Here is a 26,325-nt window from a genome sequence, read left to right on the forward strand (position 1 = left end):
AGCTTTCTTTTGAATGTTTATTTGCCGTCTTAAATGGAATTGAAAAAATATGGAAGATGTTTTGTCCACTTTTGTGAAGCCATCTTTTGAAAGCCAGTTCTTGTCAGAACAAACCACATTTGGTCTTTAAAGGCAGCCTGGCTGCATACCAACCAAAATATGCTCCGAAGTAACCAAACGCATATGAGCTGGATGGGCTTAACACTTGCGAAGAACCTGGTGACAGAAAAATGTCGCGCATACCTCTAACTGACGGAGGATGCGATTGAAAATAACCAGACCATGCAGAGGAAGTAAGAAGTCCAAGAAAAATTACTTCAGGAACAAGTTAACAGTTTAGATATTTGGTTAATATATCTTAACAACCAGACCTATTTAGTTGTTTAGCTCTAAAATTCCTTAATTTGCAAATGAGAGTCCTGAGTTAGCAGATTTTTGGCAGTTGTTGAAAATGTTGTTTAAAAATTTTATTATATGGTGCTTTTTTTTCCCCCTCAGAGCAGTGACTCATTTCTCAGCTCCATCAGACCTGATAAATAATTCAATCCAGGCTAAATGGAAACGCACAACTTTGCCCTGAAGACACTAGAAGGGTTACGCAACTGAAGCTTCGTCTTGTTTATTTAGCACTTCATAGTAAGCTGGGATCCAGAATGCTCTGTTTTATAGATCAACCTCCACCATAAAGAGCTTTCCATTAGGGAAGTTTACAGGCAGTACTGGCATGCAGGTTTGCAACAATCAAATGTTTAAAAACTTTGGAAAGAGATTGGATCAGCGAGTGGAACGAGTGGTTTTGTGATAAAGGGCCGTTTGGGGTTGAGTTGCTCTTCAAAACGACCCTGAACGCAAAAATCCTAATCTGCAAATGTTTGCGCTTAACTTTCAGTGGAAAACCACACTGAGAGATCAGTAAAACCTCAAAGAGAGCCACATGTAAATAATTTCAACTACAGGATATAAACATATAGTGTATAGTAAAAAAAAAAGTGAATATAAAAAGCTTACAATATAAGAAGTCTAGATTAAATAAAACAAATCCATCGAGGGTGAGGAAAACGTTTGACCAGCGTGACTGAAGAACTAAAATTAGTCTTTACATGGCACATGTACACAACCTCAGTAAAAATAACTGAAATTGCAGCTTAAAATTGCATAAAAATCATATTTCTGCTTCCTAAACTGTTAGCCGATGTCCAATAAAAAGACATGAATCTTCATTACAAAGAAGATATTTCTGGTAGTTTTATTTACCAATATGACTGTGGACTGTAAACCAAAGCCATTCAATAGTTTTGGCCAGGTTCACTGAACACATGGACTGCAGTTGTTCTCTAGTAGATGGACTATAACTACTGCTATACTGCTTTACTCATGTTGAGACACTTTTGCACCAGAGATGGTACAAGTAGAGGAGAAACAGTGGACCAAAACATATCTTGGGAGTCTTAAGGAGAAGGGGAGGACTACATAATCCAACTTGCCTGAAGTCCAGTGTGAAGGTTTCCAGAATCGGACAAGATTATAGGTACCATGTCATCTGCTGGTGTATGTCCAGTTTTATCAAGTCCAAAGACGGAGAAGAACTCTACCAGAAAAAGACTACTTTCTGTGTCCCTCTGCTGACTTCATTCTGCAGGACTTGGGACTCTACCCACACTACCAATATTTGCTTTAATGTCAAGGCATCATTACTGTGCTTGATCTAGTCCTGTAGATTTACCGTCCTGCAGGTTTCAGATACATCTGTGCTCAAACACCTCTTCAGCATGCCATCAAGTTTGGCAAAGGCCTGCTAACGAGCTGTTCATTGGAAAATGTTCAACACAGCCACGTTCGAGTTTAGGTCAGTGTTCCCCAGCCCTGGTCCTGGAGGCACACTGCCCTGCTAGTTTTAGGTGTTTCTTTGCTTCAGCCCAGCTGATTTCAATTGACGGCTGATTAACAGACAATTACACACAGTTTGCTGAAGTGCAGTCAGCTGAATCAGGCACATAAAGGAGGGAAACGCCTAAAACATTCAGGACGGCGTGCTTTGAGTACCAGGGTTAGGAAACACTGGTTTAGGTATCTATAGAATGGTTTATCAAAAAAGTTTCAAATCAAACGTACTGGACTACACCTGCATGTTAATATTTCCTCATAACTGGAACAATCCAAGTATACCATCGGAAGTGATGCCTTTGTTTAAAATCCCAGTGGATGTTTCACCTATAAAGGGAAAAAAATAAACGAATATGAAGGAAAGAACAGTCGTTGCATCCAACGAGGCTTGGACATGTCCAACATGCAATTTTCTTCCCAAGCCTGTAGACTCGAAAGAAAACGAGTGCTTTTATTTTAGGGGACACCTATAGCAAGGAAGGAATACCACTATGGAATATAGTAGCACAGAAATGCCTTACTTTGCAAATTTTTCAGTCGTGGGTCTGCTTCCCATTACGGCAAAGCGAGCCGAGCTCAGCCACAACCTCAACAAATACTGCGGGCCGAGAGGCAGCCAGATCAACTTCAGGAGGAGAAGGTATAACAAAGGACAATTACACACACACATACAAGAGGAAGGTAATTAAAGATGTGCGGTAGACCAAGAATCTAGAACATTTTGGTTTATTGTGCACATTGTGTTGGCCAGTCCAAGGTCTAGAAGCTGCAGAAGGGTTTCTGTCGAAAGAAAGCCAGGTACTCTTCAGACTACACTTGATTAGCTTACTGCTTTTTTGCACAATCCTTTATTGAACAATAAACAAAATAGAATGCTGAAGGCTTCAAATTAATAAACAGTGTTTGTTTCTGGTTGAAGATCCCAACAGTTCCCAGCAGACTAAAGTGTTCAGAGCAGACATTTAAAAGAAAGAAAGAAAGAAAAAAAAAAAAGACGCTTTTCTCCAGCACATTTCTTAACCAGCCAACAAGACACCAAGATACAAGTGTACAACAAAAAAAAATTCAAGGTGTCCAATTCACGTTCCCACGGAGACACATTCTTTTAATAAAAAAAAAGAGGGTTAATACACAAAACAGTGTTTGAATTTCAGCACAAATAAAAGCCAGCAGCACAACCGAACTATGTGAAAGATGGATCGACCGTTTACAGAGCATGCCACTTCCTGTGTGCAATTAGACTAGACAAGACCTCGAATGGACAAGGCAAAAGAAAGGAAGTCAGAGTATACAGTTGATGGAAGGCAGTAGGGGCAGTATAATGTCCTTTGGTTTACCTGGAAATGTTTGACTTCATTAACCTACAACGCAACATCGAGCAGAGCAGAAATAAAATCCAATAAAAGGCTTTTGGAAACATTAAAATTTAGTCAATCTAAAGAGTGTAATCTTTAAATGAAAGGGCCTGGTGACTCATTTCAAACATGCACATCTCTGCAAGACAGAAAATGTATGCTACCCTGCAGCAAAACATCCTGGCCCATATACCTTTCATGAGCAGACTGATGGATGTCCAAACCCAAGTCTAGATGAAAGAAGAAACATTTGGATTCCAGAATCATGAAAAAAAAAATTTGATGTGTTGGTCTGTGAAGATGACACTTGTGGCTGGAATGAAATGGGTTTGGAGTGAAGATCATAAAAAAAATAGACAAAAACGGAAATAAATATCAAGCAAAGAACTATTATTTCTTTTATTTGTTGTGCTTTAGACTTTAATTTCTCTGAAAACACCAATTCCAAATGCAAGCATTTTTTTTCTAAAGGGAGCAAGAGCAGTACAACATCTAATTAATGACAAAAATTAAAGTAAAATAAAACATTTTAGTAAAGCCAAAAAGAAAAAAAATCACAGTTAAATTTGTCAGAGCCAAAAAATATTTAAACAAAAAAAAAAAAAAAAAAAAAACACGATCTCCATTTGTGTGCATGACCAAGATCTCTATTCAAAACTTAGCATTTATGTAGTCCTAAATTTCCCAACACGACTCGCTGATTCTCTGGAGAATCCAAAAAGAAAACCCCAGAAAAAGCTCAGATTTCTTTGACTCTTCAGAGATGTGATGTTAAGAGTTGTACATGGAGAGGGAAAAACGCCACTGAGCCCCCACTAACAGCACAGTTGAGGGGGAAAGTAGCATTTGTGTGGCTCAAAACTACATGTATAAACCAAGCACACAAGTGGATGCCTCTGACAAGCAAATAAAAAAGAACCCATAAGGAATAAAAAGTAAAAAAGTCAACGGGGCAGGTTTTGCAGTGGAATCCGTCTTGATCATTTTTGCTTCTTGTCCAGAACAGGAACTGCGTTTAAAAACTGGCAACAGTCCACCAGAACCTGAACTGTTTTCTGTCAACCAGATCAGTTTTTCCTTCGTTTTAAATTTGCTCTTTTTAATACATCTCAACCTAAATATTTGTAAAATATGCATTTGCCTGTCACATTGTATTCATCAGTTTATTCTCTGTGCACAGAAGCTCATTTGTTATTAAATTCTAAAGCGCATTAATAAATTCTTCTCAACAATATTCTAAATCTAAACCCAAATCCCATAACAAGGATCGTTCAAAAACAAGGAAGCTGTTTCCATCCATAGCACCACCTCTCTCTCTCATTTCTTTTTTTTATTCCTTTCTGCTTTTTATGGCTCAAGTTGTACCTAGGTTTAAAAGCATCATAAAAGTGAGAACATGGAAGAGGAGGAAGAGGAGGTGGTGGTGGCTGAAGAAGAACACAATCTGGTTGTTGAGGGGGAGGGGCAGAATGAGACTGGTGATACTGCTGGTGCTGGGCCTTTTCAAAGCACAGGGGCAAACAGCAAGCTTTGAAACTGCTGCAAAACCATTAGGCCGACAGTTCTCCTTTGCTAAAAGGCAAACACTGATATTTTAGGTCATTTTCTTTAAAAAAAAAAAAAAAAAAAAAAAAAAAAGATTATTTGAAGACAATTTCTCCTGCAGTCCACTCGCAGCGTACTGGTTGATAGTTCCTCCTGTGTGAGTTCACTGTTCGCCATCAGAGCCAAGCTGTGGGCTCAGTCCAAGGAGAGTCTCAGGTCCCCAACCTGCACCCCCCACCCGTCTGTCTGTTCAACAGTCCTTCCTTGTTGCTTCAAAAGTGAAACAAAAGATGACAAAAAAAAAACAGCAGTGGTGAACAGAAAAGAGAGAGCAGTCACAGGGAAATCTTTGTGAATGCAGCTTGCTTCTCTTCTTCTGAAAAAAAATTTAAAATAAAAGGTGACAAGGAAAAAGGCGTTGGAAAAGCTGGTTCTCTGGAAAGCGGGGACAGGAGGGAAGAAGAGGAAAATCTTGCAAGAGAACAAGTCGGGCAGTGTTCCTGTTCATTAGTTTGGTGTGTTTTTGTGTTGTATGCAGAAGCACTTTATTGTCAGCAAGTGCATTTTGAGCATGTTTGTGGTGTGTGTGTGTGTGTGTGTGTATTGTGTGTGTGTGGGGGGATGTGAAGGGGTGTCTACAGCAGGTCGACGCGGCGGTAGTACAGCAGGTAGGCGGTGCGCTCGGCCGTCTGTTTCAACACCTGGTACTGGTTGATGACCTTCACCGCCTGGTCGTCGATGCGCAGCCAGCCGTTAAGACCAATGTGGAAGACATCAGTGGTGTAATGGCCGCCTGTCGCACTGTTTCCATGGTGGTAAACAACTGTGGGAAACATCAGGATCCAAGTTTCAGTTGATTAGTTCAAGTGTTTAATTTTTTTTTTTTTTAATTTAAGCAGGAAAAAATGTTTTGCTAGCAGATGTGGCGCAAATACATCAATTAACTACAGATTACAAATACTGTGCATTACTGAATGATGTAATTGTAAGTCGTACAAAGATCAGACATTATCTAACATGCTAATTTTTAAACCTCTTCAGTTTAATCAACTATTGACAAATTTTTTTAGTTTTCATAGAAATAAAAAGGAGTTGATGTATTTTAATAGCGCTGCACAATTCAAAACACTTTTTTTTTTTATCAATTTCAATATCCAGTCCTCAACTTCCACTAATTTTCATTTAAAGGGGTAGTATGTGTTTTCCAGCTATCTGTAATTTTGCAGAACAATCTAGAAATTGCATAAAAAAACTGTAGGAATAATACATGATGTCAAGGAATTTGACTTCACAATGAAACACCTCGAAATTAGGCCTCTGTCTCTTTAAGAAGCTTCTGCTCTTTGTGCATTTTCACGCTGATACAGAGAAATCAGTCTCTTTTAATGATGAGCTTGTAAGAATTTGCTGTTTGAAGGATTCCAAACAGTTATATGGGGGCTGAAAACACTTAAACATTGTTAATATAGAGTGGGAGTAAATATTGCCTCCAGCAGTGACTTACAGAAACATATTTTGCAAATAATACAACAATGTGATCGAAACAATAAAACCAACAAACCTGCAAAGAGCCTGTAAGTTCTTTGGCCTTTCAAAACTTTGCTCCGCACTCCAGAGGACAAGAGATCTGAAAGCAAAGTTGATACAGGCATATTTACTGATTAGACCAAGATGCTAAAACAATTGCATAAACCTCAGTTAAATACAGACTCTGCTGCAGTATTATCCTCGTGGCTCAAATTGAAACAACTCTATAAAAACAGCAGCAGCTTTGAGGCCAAACAGAAACGTTCTGAATAAGCAGAACTTAAACTCTGAAACATTAAAGTCAGCTTTGCAGAGTGCGGGTCCATTCATACCTTTGCTGATTTCCAGGTCAACGGGGTAATCAATGTTCTTTGTGAGTTTCTGGCAGCCTCCAGTCTTTTCAAAGACAAATCGCTTGAGGTGGAGCACAAGCACAGGTGGCAGCTCTTCCAACGTTACCCTCCGACTGATCTCAATCTGACCGCAAACGCAAAGAAAGAGATGAAAGAGTCACATGATGTACAGCACAAAAAACATATCCGAGTTTTAAAGGTACGCTAGGATACTTAGCTTAAGAGAATAAGAGGATTTTTTTTTTGTTTTAGAGAAATGATTCAAGTACAGAACAAGAGGAGGGAGTCATAAATCACTCAATGTTGTGTTTTTTTTTTTTTAAGTACCAATACAGGCAAGTTGTGGATCAAATTATTTAAGTCCAAAATGATCCAAAAGTTTATCATTTGCTGCTTACAACTTTAAACACCTATAAAGATGCCTGTGGTGCAGTGAACAGATGTGATGCAGATGTTCACTCCATCAGTTAGTTAAGCAGTAATGTTTTTTTTTAGCAATACCTGTGAGGTCCATAAAGGCTTAAAGCAACTAGAAAATATGTAAAAGGAAATTCCTTCTAGGGGCGAAAACTTTTCAAAGTGCCTCATTAAGTACAAATACACAGGTGAAAAGTCACCTGATAAAAGCTCATTTAATTTATAAATGCAATACATTTCACAGAATCTCAGAAGTAGGAGAAAAGTTTTTTGTGTTCTTTCTTGATTTATTAGAACTATTATCAAAAGCTTGAGCTCAATACCGTAGCTTTGGAAATAATTTTTTTTATTTACAATTTTTGACAACCTATACATTTTTCCCCCCCCCCTCCAACAAATTACAAAGTTTTTTTTCTTAGTTTGGGAATGTCAATTTTCATTGAATGCATGAGACTTCCAAGCACAAAAACTCACCATATGCTGTTGGATGTTTTTAAACAAATATATCACTAAATTCAAGGCAATCCATGTGAGCCTGTTAGGAAAAAACATAACTTTCCAAAACTACAGCAGCACATGCTTTTGTGCCCTTTATCTGTACAACCTAATACTGTGAGATTCGATGTCACTGAAGTACAACTGCAACGTCCAACTGAGTGTTTTATAAACCACAGTATTGTGGATCTACCTCTTGCTTGGTTTTGGAGGTGTAGCCTTGGACCGACTCCCGGGCCACCAACGTTTCAAGAGCTTCCTGAACTGTGCGGATCTTCTCAGACTGGATGTCGAGCTGCAGGGTGAAGAAAGGCTGCAGGGTGGCCGACTCTTTAGAGTTTTGCTGATACACCACGGATCTGTAAAGAAAATGCCAAAAGACACACATTACATCAAAATAACTGAAGTTTAGTTGTAGAAAATGTTAAAAGCAGGATATTCTTTAAAACATTTTAAAACTACAAACGCTTCCTGTAATACTGGTATTTATAAGGTAAAACATTATTATTTTTTTATAGTGGCTTAGACATTTTGTGGATAGTAGTTTAATAAGTGTTGCAGCAACTCAAGACAAACCAATTACTCCCACTGATGCATTAAAGGACCCGTGGATTGCAGCCAAGCTGAGTTGGTGTGTAAAGTACGTCTGATAAAAACCCTCCTGAATTCTGTCTCTCTTTGGCCACACAACCGTTTCTGAGAAAATAATCTTTTCAGACGTAGTAAAACAGTGCACAAAAAATGTGTTAGACCAGAACTACACAGAACATATCATTTGGGTGGCCAAAAGTGATAGTTTCTCTTTCCAATTTGTCCAAAAGTTAAGACTTTTGTTTTGTGGAGGGCAGCTTAACGTCTTGCTGTCGAGACTTCTCGCCACAAAGAACTACGGAGGATTAAGAGTAAAGGCTGGAGATGCCAAAGCAATTTGTAACACCACCTTGAGTGTAGGTGAAAAAGAACATGGATGCTACAGATCCAGACCACAGATCAGAAGTTTGAGACATTAGAAAAGCTTCTTAACATGTTCGTGTACCTGATGTGTCCACCAAAAATATCAGTGATGGGTGTGCGGACGAAGTCAGCCTGACGTGTGACTGAAGTCTTGTTTCGGGGACCCACTTGTTCCCACTCGTCCTCGCTCCCTTCCTCCTTTTCGGCTCCATCTTCCTCACCACCTTGCTGCGACTCCGGGCCGTTGGGTGTGGGGGCTTCTGGAAGAAAACGATGCAAAAAACACTGAATAAGAGATGCTTTATTATACCCCACAGGGGAATTCTAAATATTACAAACCAGACACCTGATTAAATGTTAACAATAAAAGAAAACAAGCTTATAACGTCCAACCCAGCGTTAACTTGGGTTTCTAAGAAGTTTCTAAGAAGTCTAATGTGGCGAAACCATAAATCTTGCTTGGATGCCCTATGAGAGAACTCTAGCTCACTTTTTTCTTATTCTTACTTTCTTTTTTCATTTGTAAATTCAAAGATTAAACTCACAGCATCAGATTGTTGCTATGGTAACAAAACAATCTAACTATGAATATTGTTCTTTGAAGTTTTACAGCGTAAACTTGCCAGCTCCTTAAAATCTTGCATTTAAATGTTAAACAATTTAAAATAATTTAATTTATGTATGTCTAAACAATTGAATCAATTTTAACAGCATTGATCATCTCAATAAACAAATGTTACATTTATGTATCTGTGGTCTGTTTTAAAATATTAGCGGTTATGGGGCCCCTGAAGTTTTTGGGGGCCTGATGGAGCCGCTGACTTAATCTGGATTAAACAGAAGTGCAAATTTGTAGTTTTTAGACTAGTTGTGGGTTTAAATAGCATTTCACTCGAGATCTTTTCCTGTAACATAATTACACAGTAATACTTTTACATTTCCTGTCAACTTAACATCTTTTAATACAAAAACACGGTGGACCCCCGGTGGACCGACTCGACGCCCCGACCACCGGGCTTAGCAAGTTTTCTGGGGGAAACCCTGTATTTTGTAGCTAGAACACAATCAAGTTACAAACAAATCATTTACCTGAATCCTGTTTTGCTTTTTTTGTTTGTTTTTTTAAATACACCATCAAACTAACTGATCAGTTATACAGCTTTCAGCTGGACACTCAAACTGGTACTGACGTTTCAAGAATGAGGTCAATAAACCAAAACTGTTTAAATTCTCCAAGTTTGTGATCCAACTTCAAAAGTTAGGCTCCAAAAGTTGCTTACTCTCTTCCTGAGGCAAGATTAGCTTTTTCAATGCCAGCATCTCCTCGTGGAGTCCGTTGAGGGTAAACCCGAGATACTCCTCCGCGTCCTCTTGTCGGCCCTTAAAAATTAAAAGGAAATGAAGGACTCAATCATTAATTAAAAAGAAAAAAAGCCACTGAAAATACCTGCTAACAAATTTCAAATAATGAAAACCACAATGTGCGCACACTAATTTATTGAGGTAAACGGATAGGAGGTGGACATAGTCATTAAACATCAAAAGATGAGCAATCTGTGACGCCCTGCTTTTGAGTCAGCTTGTGTAATGAAGACTCTCTATTTTTCCAATTACAAGAAACTGCGTCTCTGCAACAGAACACCTTAAGTACTGCCTGTTCCAGACCAAATGCAATAATTAAAAATCAAACTTTGACACATTGCTTCGCAGTAAATATGCAGCAGAGCCAAATCCATCTTATCTCACCTTCTCAGAGAGGCTTGACTTGATGAGAGTCAGGAGTTTGTAGATGTACGTTGGCTCAAAAGGTACACCAGGTCGAATATCTTTTACAACCTTATCACCAACAGCTGTAAATACACCGAATAGAGGAAAAAAAACACATCAGCGATACTTAATGCAAAATGATACAAACTTTACATTTGCACTGGCTAAAATCTTACTTTGCTGTTTGGTTTTCGATGGCACAGGCATGTTGTTGAACTCATTCACCAGCCTAACACTGTCAGAGAAAAAAAACAAACAATGAGACTTCAAAGAAGATGACATTTACAAACCACAAAAAACTCAATTTGCAGAAGATGGTCTTACAAGTTGTCTATCATGGGTGTGGAGGTGCATGTTCTCTGTGTTTCACTGTGCAGAGGAATGGACTTCATCAGGTGATACATGGGCGGGCAGGCGATCAGGGCCTGAAGGGTCTGAGAGCTCAGAGTCAGGGAGATAAACAGACTGAAGAGCAAGAAGCAGAAAAAAATACTGCTAATAGAAAACTAGGGACATTAAAAAAATAATTAAAAAAAAGTAGAGAAAGGATACGGCATTGATATAGCACCAGTTCCCCTTGTTGATCAGCCCCCTCGGCTGCAAAGACACTGGTTTATGTATCAACTTCACATTCTCAATAATTTCTGGGGATTCAAACAGAGACAATATTTTTCAACAAGCAGTTTCAGAAAACTACAACCAACCTAAAACATTCAACGTCATGTTATCAGACCATGAGGTAAACTTGGAATTACATCATACTTCACTGGAATAATATTTTCATTTGTAAACAAATGTTTCCTTTCTTATTCTCGGCTCCGGCGACAGCATCAGCAGAGACCATCTGAATAAGAGCAAGAGTTTTCTGTACCACGCCTAGGAAGGAGGACTGTCATTGAAAAAAAAACACAGCCTCCATGGTAACGTGGATGGATTTTACAACAAATGTACAAACTAAAATCAGCAACGGTTCAGGTGAAATTAGCAGTAAACACATCAGACAGCATATATAAAAAGGGAAAAACTAACTATTTTCTAAAACCAGGGTCTGCAAGCGGGATCTCTAAAATTCTGGCTAAAAAATAATTTGTGTTTTTCCAAAATAAATATATTAACAAATGCATATCTTAGTAGTTTTCCCAGTTTTTCAAAGAAATGGCATTGAACATCTACAACAGAATGACAAAGTACCAGTTATGTTTTTTAAATCTATTTTTTGTCATAAGTTCTTTTTTAGATATATCTTTCAAAATTACATGAATTTCATGTAGTAAGATAATTATCAAAAAAAGAAAGCTGTCTTTTCAAAACTGAGTTTAACATTTGCGGCTCTCTTTGGATTGTTAAAATATCAGACATCTGTTCTAGACTGTAAAACTTTGATACTGTGCTTTATAAGCATTTACTTTAGGGCTGCACAGTATTAGAAACATTTTGGGATAGATGACTGATTTTAACCTGACCCATGTAAGTAGCTTCATTGATTAGGGATGCCCTGATATGGAAGTCTGGGCAGATCTCACCATCTAGAAATGTTGTTGTACCTGATAACCAACATTTCCTGATATTACACGAATGCATTTCCATCCCATTTTGACAGAATCAAAAAACCACAAAGTCGACTTTGCTTCTCTGCTTCAATTAAGACACCCCACAATCCCTTCCTCCTCCCAAAACGCACATAGCAACAAGATGCAAATAAAACATGAGTTAATAATTTCACCCCTGTTGTACTTTTGGGACAAATACAGACATGTTAAATTGGATTGATACCAGTGCTAATATATTGTGCATATCTACAATTAATCTGTTATAACTTAAGCTCTACACACTGGCAAAGTGAATCTAATTATATCCTAAAGTGGAGTAATTCATGTCTTCTAATTTCTGCTGAATCATCCTGAAGTTGCAGTCTGTGCTGAGAAAACTAAATTGTGAATTTATGTAACATTTAAACCAGCTGTGTCGAGTCTACAAACAGCTGGTCTGTGGTTACATGTTGGTGAATTACAACCAGATTTGCTTCCCCCCCAGAGTAAAAAAAAAAAAAAAGAAAACACAAAAAGACAAAGTAATAAAAACGAACACACTAAAACAAACTTTATGCAAGGGGTTCCAGCTGCCTATAATCCCATTAGCGGCAACAACATGCCTGCAAAAAACAAAACAACAAGAACTCATGATCGACCTTATGCAACACGTCTCCAGTGTTTTAAAACGCTTTGCTGTAGACCGATGACTGCAAAGCAAAGATAATCCCACTCTGCATGGATAAAAAGATGTGATGGCAATACAAAACATTTCCATGTTAAACATGTTACTATAAGTAGGAGCTCTTGGACACTCAAAATCTCTGTTGTAGTTATGTCGCTCCAGCGATTAATCAGACCCTATTGCAACCTAACATCCAGACTCTGGTTGTTCTTCAACAAGAGAGACATTTAACAGAAGTGTTGCAAAAATATATTTGCACTGACCAGATCTTTGTCTGCACTGCTAGAGTGAGTTTCTCCAGATACCTGTTCAACTAAATTCAAGGGACAAACTTCAACAATATCAACTCTGTTCCAAAAATGACTAGATGGCAGCTCAGTTCCCCATTATTAGTTTAGAATTAATTAAGACAATGTAGATATTTTCATACTGCAATCATTTATAATTGACTTTCATTAGAGAAAATCTTATTAAAAAAAAAAAGTCCATGGCATTGAAAGCGGTACAAAATATATTTCCTTAGACTGGTAGAGTTGGAAATATTTGTACAGTTTACACTTCAGTTCTAATAAGAACAATCTTTTTATCGAAGATTTGCTATTTTATAAGCTCTGCAATTAAAAAGGAACTGAAATCAAATCATGTGCAACTTGCAACACTTGTAATTTGAAGAGAATCGTCGTTGAGTCACTATAACTCAATCCAAATGCTCAGCATTCTTAAAATGTGAAGATTCAGCTGACCGTGTAAGGCCCGAGGTGAACTTTCCCTTTAATACCTTTATAAGTAAAAGTGTATTCATGTTCAAAGTTCATTTATTTCTATTTTAAGAACAGTGTCATTAAATGTGTTTCTATTAAGTGCACTGGATTGTTGTCTGCAAAGCAAACATTCCTATTTGGATCAATAAAGCTTACTACAGACCACATTACTTTGCTACAAGAGATGCACAAAATACTGGCACCAGTTTCTGTGTTGACCAATGTTAAGTTATTCTTTAACAAATCTTTATTGATATGGGCCGATGTTGGTAATCGAGTTTTTACGTCCATCTTGCTGCCGTTTGTGTTTCAGGAGGGGGTTGGCCCTGTGTGTGACTGATAGTGAAGCCATGCATGATTATGGAAAGTTTAACTGAAGCAAAGAAGCAATTTCAGCATTGTGGTTGTATTTTTAAAGTGTTAAAAAGGTAGGAAAATACAAATAGTATAAATATTGGTAAATATCAGCCACTGGCCATAAAGAAATGTTGATATTGTTTCAGAAATTATTTTTAATTACCCATTAATCACATCCAGTTGCATTTAAAGAACCTGAAACTAATCTATAGTTTAGTGCTATAATAAAGGCCACAGAGACAAATGGTTTAAAAAGAAGTGTTTGAGATAATAGGACAAAATGCTACCAGACCACTGAGAATTTATCGACCTTTGCCAAAGCAGTGTGGAAGCTCTTATATGCTCACAGGGTGAGGCCCAGAAGGCACTCCTGACCTACTTCTAATGTCCAAACTGGGTTACAAATATAACTCATGACTTATCCAAAAAACATGTAGCTGACAGTGCTGCCATCTAGTGTTCGTTTCTTTAGCTGTGGCATAGTAATTTCACCTCAGATGTAAATTAAAACGCAGATTTTGAGAGAAACCAGTTAGTATCCTCATCTACAGTCATATTTGACATTGTTTCAAAGGAGCTAGGGAAGAACTGGACTGTAACAAATATGCATAATATTAAGATAAAGAATATGGAACAATATGAGAACTGTTTTTTTTTTTCCTCCCTCTATTTTTTTTCCTTGCACAAAATACCTGCAAGTTTTGGAGCCATTGGATCTTCCGATACATGGACAGGACCTTCCTTAATCTCCCCAACCTTCTCAGGTTGCTCTGGCATTGCAGGGGAGGGGGAAGCAGCTTCCACAATATTTTTCACCTCTACAAAGGCCTGAGGGCTGCCAGGCAGAGGCTTTGAGTTGTGGAACAGGCTAGCCCAGGATTTGGGAAGATGGGCAGTGGGCGCAGCAGCAACTGCAGGAGAGTTCGCCTGCTCTGTTACTAAAGGCTGGGTCACAGAGTCTGGGCTGAGAGGCTGGCCCTGCTCCCCACTGTCACAGTCTTCTTTGTGTCCATCTGAACTGACAAGAGTACTGGGCTCTTCTAGCCCATTGGCCACTCCGGTGTCTGCTGCCCGAGTTCCCTCTAGTTCAGTAGTCGTAGTGGAAGTCAAGGCCGAGGGGGCGGCCGCAACAGCTGAGGGAGGAAGAGGGGATTTGGAGTGGGGGCTGTGTGGGGCGTCTGACAGTTCAGGGCTCTGTGGAGCCAAATGATCCAGCTGCTGATCTGCAGTCCTTGATCCCTCCGTCATCTCTCTGCTTTGAGAGGAGGACGAAGAGGAGGAAGTTGCATTGTTACCGTCGGATAAAGAGGCAGCTCCACCTGTTAAGTCTAAAGAAGAGTCCTCAGGGCTATCACAAGTCCTCTGATTGGCAGTGGATGTGGGGGCAAACACAGATGCTGTTGATGTTGCATTGGAAGCAGGTGCAGGGGTGCAAAGTTCATCTGCTAACAATGCCTTACTGTCCACATCCTCAGAACTGTGGTGTGAGCCCCCAAGTGCGTGTCCATTCACCAGTGCCGTTACCGGAGCACCATCAGCTGCAACAGCGCTGCTGGCGCTTTCACCAGCTGACGGGTCCAGGTAGTTGTAGTACCCAGGCGGCCGCTTTTTCTTTTTCTTTCTCTCTCGCTGTCCCAGGCTGCCGGGGAGTCCGTCCATGTCCTGGCAGGACTGGTGATTGTCCAGGGCTGACGCCTCAGAGTCCGGCCCGTCCAGCGAGTTGAAGTGGCTTCCGTCAGGGACGTCAGCCACCGGAGGGGCCGCCTGCTGAGCCTTCGGAGCCGCCTGGCAGCCCAGGATGAACTCCGGGGCCTGTGGGTTGAGGTTGCTCGACACCCTGTATAAAGGGTCGCTTGCTCTAACCGGCTTGGAATCCATCACCTCGTCAACCCCAAACTCAATGTGCTGATAGTCTTCTGCTGCAGGAAACATGTCAATTAAGAATACAAATCACCATTATTAGTTTGTCAAAAATACTTTCCATATTGCTATTTAAAAATATATCAATCAATAATACAGCTGATAGAATATTCAATATTTAAATGTTCACTGAAGTCTTTAGCTGCTCAACCTCTCACGACCAGCTAATCCAGGTTGGTGGAATCAACAAACTCACTCACTCTTTGGTTACCTGGCAACTCACTCACTCTTTGGTTACCTAGCAACAACTTGTTGAGTAACTTACACAGCAGCAATTTAAATTTTTGCCACTGTGCCTCATAACTGCTTAAAAATAAAACGGCAGCATGGAGTAAAAACTGTGGATAAAACAGGAGAAGTCGTGGCACCAGTTTGGAAGTATTTCAGATAGTACAAACAAAAAAATAATAATAATTATCGATAGACTGATATGAAATACTTATATCGTAATAAGTTTTTCAACTATATTGTCCAGCCCTATCTCAAATATATTAGAATGGTGTGCTACAATGACTTGCTACTAAAATGTTTCACTGTCACTCTAAACATCCATCTATTGTCTTCCAGTTTATTTTGATATTGCATTAGCTCTTGCTAATGCAGGCTCCAGCTACCATAGTAAACGGTGGAACACAAGCCAAACATTTTTGTTTGTTTCAACAGATATGTCTTGTATATCGACACATGAAAACTTTAAACCAGCTTGCCTAAATCCAGAGGTTTGGAGGGTCTCCCTCATTAGAGTTTACAGGTATTTCCCTACTGTGGGACAATAAGTGGATATTTCTATCTACTCTTGTGTTTTGTTTATAGACTAGTCGTCTATAACCTACTAACATCCAAGGCTCAGCATGCATTGGATAGGTAAAAAAAACAAAACAAAACAAAAAAAAACCTGTCAACCTCAGGAAGTGAAAAGTATAATAAAGACATACAATTTCTGAAGTAATTATAAAATGTTTCATATCACAACAACTTTCAGGTTAATAGGAAACTTACACACTATTTAGGGCTAACATGTTCATCTACGTGTGGATCCCTGATATGTTTCATAGATACAGTACCCTCCACAACTGACATGATGGCAGCCCTGGCCCCGCCCCCTTGCGGAAGTAGAGCTGTCCTCCAACAAGCCAACTGTTATTATGGCAGACTAACGGACCTCAAAGTGTTACCCGAGACATTTTTTGAGTCATTTTTGTCTTATAAACCAACACTGAGGCAAATACGGTAGTCAAGAGAATTCTCCAATTAGTCCTACGTCAGGTCTATCTGGTTATCAGTGGGAAATAACAGCGAAATCAACGATAAAGCCCCAGAGGAAAAATAAGGGACACAAAGTCTGGTTGTATGTGAGTGTGAACGCTGTGGGACGCACTTTGCACGTAGTGTAGATTATTGTATTATTGCATTGTTGTTTTAATTTAACTGTGTTGTGTTTATTTGATGCTTAGCCGTCAGTCGTCAGCACGGAGCGGTGAGTCGTCAGCTCTGAGCCGTTTGCAAGGAGTCGTTAGCATGGAGCTATCAGTAAGTGTCGTTATGACAAAAACTGGGATGTTTACTACCAGTTACCTTCATGGTGCTGACTAACTTGGTAGTTTCAGTCCATGATCCATTTCTTGCGTTACTCCAGACTCCTTTTTGGTTTTGGAAATGTAATAAATTGTATTCCGCCCTCTACACGTTCTGGGTAAAAGCTGTCGGGAATGCTTATTACCCACTGACAACTGGGACCATGATTATCTATTATTTTCCTCAAAATCTCTCTGACCCCAGCGTGTTTTCTATGATAAATACTGTTGATATTGTCGGAGTACTGCAATTAGAATCCTGATTGGTCAGTTGCTGACAAGTGCCCTGAAATGATTGGGGGAGGATTGCTCTAAGTCAGCATGGGGGCGGAGCCGGTGTCATGTCAATTAGTGGCAACCCTTGTAAAATTGCGTACGAAAGTTATTATGGGTACTAAATGACCTTATTGTTTGCTTAATTTAAACACAGTGAAATTATGCTGGAGTAATTCTTTCAATATCTATCTTGTTGGCTGCAGAAAGAAAAAAAAATATTTTAAATAATAGCTCATTTAAAAAGTACATCGAGTCTTTAAATACTTCTAAACACCATTTTCAAACACAAACTCAAGCAGCAATGTAAAACAGTTTTTAAGTAACTGTACATAATGCACAAACAACTTTCCTGCAAATAAGAATCATTGTGCAGCAAGAGGTGCAAGGGTGAATATAAACAGGAAAAATTAGTAAAAGCAAATCAGAAACTCATTCAAGTGACTCATCAGCTTGTAGGTCACTAAATATAAATTAATATTTTTGCAAGAGTTAAGAGGGCATTAAAGAGCAGATACCTTCTCTGTAAGGATTAGAGGATATTCAGTTAGTGTTGAATCATTCTTCATTAGAGTAAACTGCATTCAGTTGTAAAACTGTAAGAATTCAGGGATTCCTTTAGAGACGAATGTTAGCATCCCCAGAAACCATCACTATGCCCTTAGTAAATAAGCTGATTGTTAAATCATATCAAAGTTCAATTTTATTTCAGTTAATCTGGAGCCCTGCGGTGGTGCAAAAATGCATTAAATGCAACAGAAGATACTTTAGGTATCTTGAGCATGCAAAGCTCTACAGAGTTTACCGACAGGCAAGAGAAAGGATAAAGATGCACAGTTTAGAAAGCCACCAGTTTTTGAAACCTGGACTTTTAGTTCTTACAGACAACGTACAACAACCAGTCAAGCCACAGGGTGTGAGCCCTTTTAACTCACCGCAAACCTGCAGTCCCATAGACTCCATAATAAATGGCACAGCAGGAGTGCAGTAACTTCCTAAATAATCAATACAAATCAAGATGAGGCAAATGTTATGTGCAAATGGTCAGCGCTGAAATAAAGGTGGCTGCTGTAACATTTTTAATTTGGTGGTCCAAAACGTCTAGAAATAAACTGTTTATGCTAAAAAATTATTGAACTATTGACAATCTACTCCAGACTATGAGTATCGGATGTACAAAATCAGGAAAAGAAAAATTATGAAGCCTGAGCTTCAATCTTAAACAATTTAAAAACATACATTTCAGCTAAAAGAAAGACAACTTTTGACTACGGAGTAAATATTTAGATCCTGCAACTTCCAAGAAAAAATGTATGTAAACATCAAGTATTACATGAAAAGTTACATACCTGAAGACTGACTGACACACTGAACTTTGTCATTGAATGGAGGAAGCTGTAAAAAGTAAAACAAAAAGACGTGAATTAAAAGGAAATCAAAGAAATTCAAGAATATTTTGTACATGACAGAAAAAAACTAGTAGCAGATCAGAAAATGCTAATTAAAAACATCAGCAATTATTACAATATTATTGCAATTAAATAGTGTTCATTTTAAAATTGTGCACAATTTAAACATTAATTTAAAACAGGTTATTTGCTCTTACCTCAACATAAAATCGAGGAGTCACAAAAAACTGATTGATCTCATCAGGGCTGAACTCCCCAAAGATATACTATGGAAGAAAAATCAACAGAACTATTAGTTGAGATTTATATCCCGCTATCTAAACATATTTGTAACAAAAATCTAAATTGACTAATTAAAAAAAAAAAACAAGTTTCTTAAAACAGAACAGGAGGGATGTTTAAAATATCAGTTCAAGGAAAAGTGCTAATAATTTGCAAACCATCTGATAATTTCAGCCCTAGTCACTAGGAATCACTTGAATTGTTATTGCTTAATATCAGGTGATTAGATTGTTACAAAGTCTGTCATCATTCAGCAAAACCTGTAGTCATTAAATCAAATCATAAAATGATGAGTCACAGTCATACATAAACCATGAGCCCACATCAAACGGACTCCAGATGAGCCGCAGTCAGAACAAACTCGTCTCTCACACAGGCGAAAGATGGGACTCCTGGTCAATTTATTGACTTTTGGCAGAAAAATTTTCAGACAAATCTCTTTGGACGTGAAATGTGTTCTACTGAACAAAGGCTAACTCACCAAATACTTTACAACAGCAACACACTGTCAATAATTACAAGATGAATCAGCAGTTAGTTAAGATAACAGCAGGGCTGCTTGCTTGCAAATGAAAAACTTGTGCTATTCTCAGAAACGCACAAGATTCAAGTCCAATTACTTTACGAACCTTGAAAGTAACTACTGGCTGTGACACTATTGATAAGGACAACAAAAATTATGTGTTGGTTTTAGGGCTGTTGTAAACGAATATTTTAGTAATCGAGTAATCTATCGATTATTCTTACGATTAATCGAGTAATCGGATTAAAAAAATAAAATAAAATGAAATATTGGTAAATCTGGCATAATACCGGTGTTACTATCAGATATCAATATCAGTCCAATTTTTCATATTTGAGCATCCCTAACAGTTAGTAGTTTACAGTAGTTTAGAAAACTAACCTGTAACAATAATAGCTCACTTTCTAAGTTAACCAGAAGAAAAGTTATAGAAAAATCTGAAATTATATTGAATTTAATAACAAAGAGGCAGGCTCACAAATATGCTTATAAAAAATGTCTACAATCCAGCTTTTAGTTTATGTATTCATCTTCAGTGAGTTTAATAGATTAATTAAACTCACCTTGCCACCTAACCTGTCACGCTTTGGGTTTGAAAATACGGGAAATGCCGCTTGGAGTGGGAGGAGAGGGCGAATGAACGAACATGGGGTGGAGGGGAGGAAATAGACCAGCGGACTGACGAACCGTTAGACCGGGGGACGAACACGGGGGAAGCAATACGGGATATTTACGACACCTTCACTGGTCACACTCAGAAACTCATCTACCAGCCATGTACGATGCGCTCCGCCACCCGTTTCTTCAGACCGGGATATGAAATTTATTGTGCGGTTCGTCGGTAAAGCTACATTTACACGGTAAAGATCAGCTACTCAGCCGCCCGCCCTGTTCAGGCTATCCGCTCACCTCAGCGCTCTTCCCGCCGTTCGCTTTCAACCAGCAGCCCCGGAGGAGAAATGCTGCCGTACTCCAGGCATTCCCCCAGTCATTTTAAGGATGCTTATTGGTTCCCCAAAAATGATAAAAAGTCGGGCATTATCATCAATCAATAAAATCCCCACGGGCCAATCTTGAAGATTGGACTTTATGCTGCTGAGACTTAGCTTTTGTCAACAACTCAGAGGCGGAAGTGAGAGCTCCGCGCAACGCAAATGAAGTCCCGGCCGGAACACGGTGCGCTAACTAATAAAACATCAATTAACGAAGCTTCGAGGCAGGTAAATTTTCCTCGAGGAATTTTAGTAATCGAGGTACTCGAATCATTCGAGGAATCGTTTCAGCCCTAGTTGGTTTTCAGCATTTGCATGGGAGATTGGTTACCCTAATACTGAAAGCACCTTTAACCCAGTTATGATTCAGGCACAACTACAGGATGCACAAGATAAAGTCCTGTTGAATAAGCTGATATTAAGTGATGGCGTTTAAGCATTTAATCTTCAGCTTTAGAGGAATCTTAACAGTATTTTAGGACATGATGTGTATAAAAGCATAAATTTACAGTAAATTAAATATAGATTTTTGCCATCTAGAATACCTGCATGGTACTTAGCAACGTGTGCTAACTTTTACCAACTACAGAAAGATTCTCACAAAAAAAATATTATAAGATATAACATACAGACAGTCACCCCAGCATGGATCAACCAATAAACAAATATACAAAAATAAGCTTAGGTGACCATATTATTCTGGTTCATATCAACTTTGTCACTGTATTTAATACCAATAACATTACAGACAAGATGGTGTAGGTAATCAGATTTACTGCTGACTATTTTCAAGGGATTTCTCAATAATGTGAAATTGGGAAATGTGAAGCACCTTTAAGCAGATAATGTTTCAACTTAAGTGCCTGTTTGAAAAACAGTTCAAACAAGCAATTCGAAGAAGATTTGATGCTTTAGACAAACTAACCTCTGGACATGTTGCAACACAACCACTCTTCTAGTTGAGTAACAGTGTCATTAGGAAAAGGCTGAGGTGAAATTTTCATTGTATGATCTCAGTTTCATGTTGTTACTGAATTGGGTTCTATAATTAAAGTATAATATGAGGTAACTGTTTTTAAACAAAAAAGCAACAATTATTGCAATTGCTGTAAAAAGCAACCAAATTAAACGCTAAAAAGCGCAATACCTATTTTTGATATTGTTACTTAAACTTAATAAAACAGAACACCCGTTTTACATATAGAGGTATGTTTTAATTCTAAAATTATATACTTTTTTTTTTTTGCTGTTTTGCTCCAATATTAGCTTATGTTAGCTACTTAATTCATCAGACATTATTTGGGTAACTGGCATGATTAAAAAATTACAGCTTGTAAACTTCAGATTAAAAAAGGCGTGACCTTAATTAAGAGATAAGGTAATCATCTTAATTTATAAACTATGACTATTTTTCTAAATTTAAATACTTCCAGATGACTGAAAGTGCATAGCAACAAGTGGGGGAGGGGCAGTACTTTTTAGTGTGTGCAACCAGAGAAAACTTTGTGACCAACAACTTCAAACTACACGAAACAGAAGAGTACGATTGACATTTTAATAGTTTTGGCATAAGTTTAGAATTGTGTTAATACATTCACAAGATTCAACCAGTTTTCTGCAAATGGAATCCAAACCACTAAAGGTGAGAGATAAGCACTGAGATTATTGCACAAAATATATATATATTAAAAAAAAAGCTTTTGAAAGTTCAGGCATAAAGCTTTAGGAAGCTACAGATTAAGAGGAAAAATAAAATGCCTACCCAACAGAATCCTTTGACTATACCATTTTCTATTATTGTAACATGAACATTTTAATCAAATCATTTTATTAACTTGTGTTAATCCCTTCACAGATAATCCCCATAACTTTAAGAGGAAACAACACACTGTGGTAATTCAAATGGCCAAGAGGACATGGGGAAACAAAGCAACTAAGAACAGGTGAAATGAACTCACTAAACAGGCCCTTAATCCTCCCACAGCAATAAACGGTGAAACGTGAAAAGGGGAGGCACAGAGAAAAGAAAGTGCAGCTCAAGCACATGTAACTCTTTGCAAACACGCCCCCCACGCGAGGGCCCACATTGCTGAAATGGCAGTCCAAGTGACAAACAGGCAGCTGTAATCCAAAGGCCTCACGACGGCTCATTCGCTCACAACAGAAAGAATGTTGCTTTGCTTCTTTCTGTGAGTGAGCCATAAACTGTGGCAACATGTCAATCTCTATCATTTTAGCAGCACAAATAACGATGAGTTTGTCAGAGGATGTAACGTACAGAAAACTTTATTGAGTTCTCCTATGAATTGACACTTGGTGAAACTGTTTTTAAAGTTCAGGCATTAAAAAAAAACAGAAGGATGGTAAAAAGAGTTTTGGTAGGAAATAAATTTCTTGCTTCGAATAGAACTGAAATGATTTCCTCCAACAACCAGATACCTACAATACTTGAGTGATAACAGAACAATAATGTATCAAATATTTAATCCACAACCACTGATAATGTTTGTCAAGTACAATTATTACAGAACTGACCGGACTGAGCTTTTCGCACGATTGTCTCATCTCGCCAGTGAAATATTCCTGATTAAACTAAGTGACCTACACACTAAGAACTGTGGTTTTAAATAAGCTTGCACCTATTAAAAAAGCCCACTATTTCTTTAAAGACTAATTTAAAGAAAAAGTGTTTAAAAAATTGTGGTTTTAAAATTAAAAACACTAAAAAGATCCCAACATTTTTTAAACCTATTGTGTAAAATGTGAATACTTTGATCTGTTAAGACAAAACTAATGGTTACCTTTCAGACAACATAACTAATATTTAAAACTTATTCTGAAAACGATCTGAGGACAGAGTTGAAGATGATTAACATTTTGTGTTGCACATAATGTGATTAGCTTTGGGTAACATACTGATGATGCACTGAGTTATCATCAAGGTAAAAATATCTAAAAGAAAAACAAACTAATTCAAATGCTATGATGTGTGGATTAGCTGATGTAAATAAGCTACAGCTATGTCACCTATTTGGAATCCATAGTTTTTAAAGTGAGGAAGCACAAAACCACAACATGTCGCAGCTGCAGAGAGAGTAAATGCTGAGCTGTCTACAAGCTAAAGCTAAACCAATAAGCTTTAAAGGCAATGAGATGTTAGGCTTTTTCCACTAGGGACAATTTTAGAAAGAACACAAAAACTAATTTAACTAAATATTATTCAACATAACTTGTAAAGCGTGTCTTAAATGACCGTCACGAATAATTAAGATTCTGAACCTTTGTCTAGCTCTTGTTTGCAAGACAATCCATAAAGATAAATTGCAGTAAGCTTAACTAAATCTGCTTTAACCAACTGGAGGTAAAATGTATTGTTCAGACTTTCCAGCATGACCTGTTTGCTAAGTTTCATCCCAAAAGCGTGAGACTTGTTTGCTGCTGGTGCAGTAGATCTTGTTCTGCCTCTTGTTTGGTTGCTTGTAAAATGAACGTGTTTACCTTTTTCCTCACAGAACACACACACACACACAAAAACCCATAAAATCCTCAACAATCCCTTTCAAAGCTAAAACTATCAAACTTCCAGCATCTCGTTTACCTTTTAACTGTTTTTATTTGTTCACAAAGAAATGTGTGATGTTTTCAAATCGTTTAGTCAGAAATATTTCTCCTAATTTATGCATACAAATAATTGAATAGAGCAATGAAACTATAGACTTGTGGTTGCCAATTAATTAGAGGGAATGACATAGCTAATATTCGGTGTCTAATACTAACCATTTAAACACTTCTGTTAGGCAATCCATGTCATTCCTATGAAGCAAAAAATTAGCATTCTGTGTGTATCAGAGTGTGCAAGATTGGGAAATACTTTTACAGAGCAACTACACAAAAGCAGAAAGGAGAGTTTAAGTTTAACTTTCACTTCACTAAACAGTTATCCAATAGAAAGCCTTAGTTTTGGGGGAAGGAAAAGAAGTGTAAGCATGCACAAATTCAGCCTTCGCTGAAGTTTTTTCTTCAGTTTATGTGCTACTCAATTGTTGAAAATACAACAGAAAAACTCAGCTTTTTAATTTACATCGCTGTCAGAACAACAAAATACTCAATAGACTCTGCAAGTAACTGGCTGCATTCCTCAAAATGGGCCTTCTCACATGACGGCTGGCTTCCACAGTAATGTCTCCAAACTTGCTAAGTCACTAAGACAGATCACTTGCAGAGTGTTTGCTTTGCAAAACATACAGATGCGTACAAGTTTGATCTAGTTTCAGTTTATTTCTTTCTAGGATAAATGGCAGAGAAGGCGAAGCCCACGCTGTCGCACAGCATTAAGCTAAGGAGCTGACAGCACACCACCTGTGCAAATATGTTAGCGAGCTAACAGCTAAATCTGATCGAAAATGTTTCATCACGCTTACGATAAAGAAACAGCAACCGCTGGCATGCAACATAATATGCGAAAAGACTGTTTAACTGAAGTAAAAAATATATATATAAATATATATATATAACATTTTATGAAGTGTGAATGATTAGAAAATAAAACACAGAACAAGGCCCGTGTCACTACTGAGCAGGTGGGCCATGCAAACACGCAGCAATTTTCGGTCACTTTTCTCCTAATAAATAACTGCTGACACTTAGACGATTTAACAATAAAATAACTCCGTGTTAAGATTACATGCGTTTGTGTCCCATTCGGTTAAAAAATGGATGTCATATCTTTTACAGTAGCAGCCAAGACCACCGCTGGCTCTTTTGAATGGAGGAACATGGGGCCTGTTAGCCAGCGTTGCCATGCTGCCTGTGTTTCAATGAGGCTGCAGGGGGTTTGGGGGGCATTAGCAAGCACTTTTCTGTACTAACAATTTCAATGACACGACTACTTTAATGTTTTAAACGACAACACCAAACTAACTAAAAAAATAATATCCTCTCTTAAAGCATTTGTTCCGAATCTAATACAAACGGAATACATTTGTAAGCCTCTATATAACGGTAAACACTAAATCCATCTGGAGTTGTTGTTGTTGCACTGGCTAAATTGAGCTAACTAGCTTAGCTACCTGAGTGCTGGAAGAAGCCATGCTCCCGGTGAGATTTTCACTCCTCCGCCGACGAGATGAAAACTTCCCCGGGGAGGTTTTATGAGTTTGTAATGACAACTACAAGCGGTGCTCTACTTCGACGTCATTGTCAATTGTCCAACAATATACTAGCGGTCGGGGTTTTTTGATCCATGTAATGCATCAGCACTTCACGCTGCTCGCCTGGCCGTCACCGCCATTTCCGTCGGTTGTAGTGGCAGCGTGAGCCTGAGAGTAACGCCAAATTCTTCCGGCGATGGTTGACTCCAACTTTCAAAATAAAAGCTTTAATGTTTTGTCACTGGCATCAATAACTGACGGCTAGTGTTAGTGATAGCATAAAGTTGGAAAAACTCACAGGTTGGTGTAATTAGATTTAGAACACAATAAAGAAGTTTTGAAAACAAAATAAGAGCTGATTTTACTTTGTGTACTCACTGCATTCACCAAATATAAGCGAAAATGCTACCCAGAGGTTGACAAGTCAGCATTTTACATTCACCAGGCCTGGATTTAGGAAGATGTAGGCCCCTTGGACAAAACCGGTTTGGATACCCTTTTGTCTTTTACTCTTACACAAACTGTTTACACTGATAGTTAGATGCAAACTTAAATGTTTTTAGTTCTTGTTGT

At 38.2% G+C, this 26,325-nt stretch overlaps 1 protein-coding gene across 4 annotated transcripts; it reads right to left on the reverse strand.

The window, feature by feature from the left end:
* Nucleotides 1-2,594: 2,594 nt before the first annotated feature.
* Nucleotides 2,595-25,928, reverse strand: usp10 (ubiquitin specific peptidase 10). 4 transcript variants are annotated; one of them, XM_014972985.2, is made up of 15 exons: nt 25,672-25,928; nt 19,003-19,071; nt 18,746-18,791; nt 18,332-18,391; nt 14,322-15,545; nt 10,850-10,941; nt 10,622-10,731; nt 10,474-10,532; nt 10,277-10,380; nt 9,811-9,910; nt 8,613-8,790; nt 7,770-7,935; nt 6,644-6,788; nt 6,346-6,411; nt 2,595-5,607 (listed from the first exon to the last, which is right to left on the reverse strand). In XM_014972985.2, exons 1-15 carry the CDS (start codon nt 25,690-25,692, stop codon nt 5,420-5,422), a joined length of 2,628 nt encoding a protein of 875 aa, XP_014828471.2. In that variant the 5' UTR covers nt 25,693-25,928; the 3' UTR covers nt 2,595-5,419. The 4 variants fall into 4 exon arrangements, with proteins under 4 accessions (XP_014828471.2, XP_014828465.2, XP_014828485.2 ...); XM_014972979.2 differs by having other exon boundaries at nt 14,322-15,548; XM_014972999.2 differs by lacking the exon at nt 18,332-18,391.
* Between the last annotated feature and the right edge of the window lie 397 nt (nt 25,929-26,325).

Source organism: Poecilia mexicana, unplaced genomic scaffold, assembly GCF_051168715.1.
Source record: "Poecilia mexicana isolate PSO_F unplaced genomic scaffold, ASM5116871v1 scaffold_3, whole genome shotgun sequence".
Taxonomy (NCBI): domain Eukaryota; kingdom Metazoa; phylum Chordata; class Actinopteri; order Cyprinodontiformes; family Poeciliidae; genus Poecilia; species Poecilia mexicana.

Excerpts from the sequence above, each read along its gene's own strand:
- usp10 (XM_014972979.2), bottom strand. The coding sequence starts at position 25,692 with ATGGCTTCTTCCAGCACTCAG. Across the intron at positions 10,732-10,849 it reads ACTGGTGCTATATCAATGCC|ACCCTTCAGGCCCTGATCGC; the intron begins GTATCCTTTCTC and ends CTGAGCTCTCAG. Across the intron at positions 7,936-8,612 it reads ATTTTTGGTGGACACATCAG|ATCCGTGGTGTATCAGCAAA; the intron begins GTACACGAACAT and ends TTTTCTTTACAG.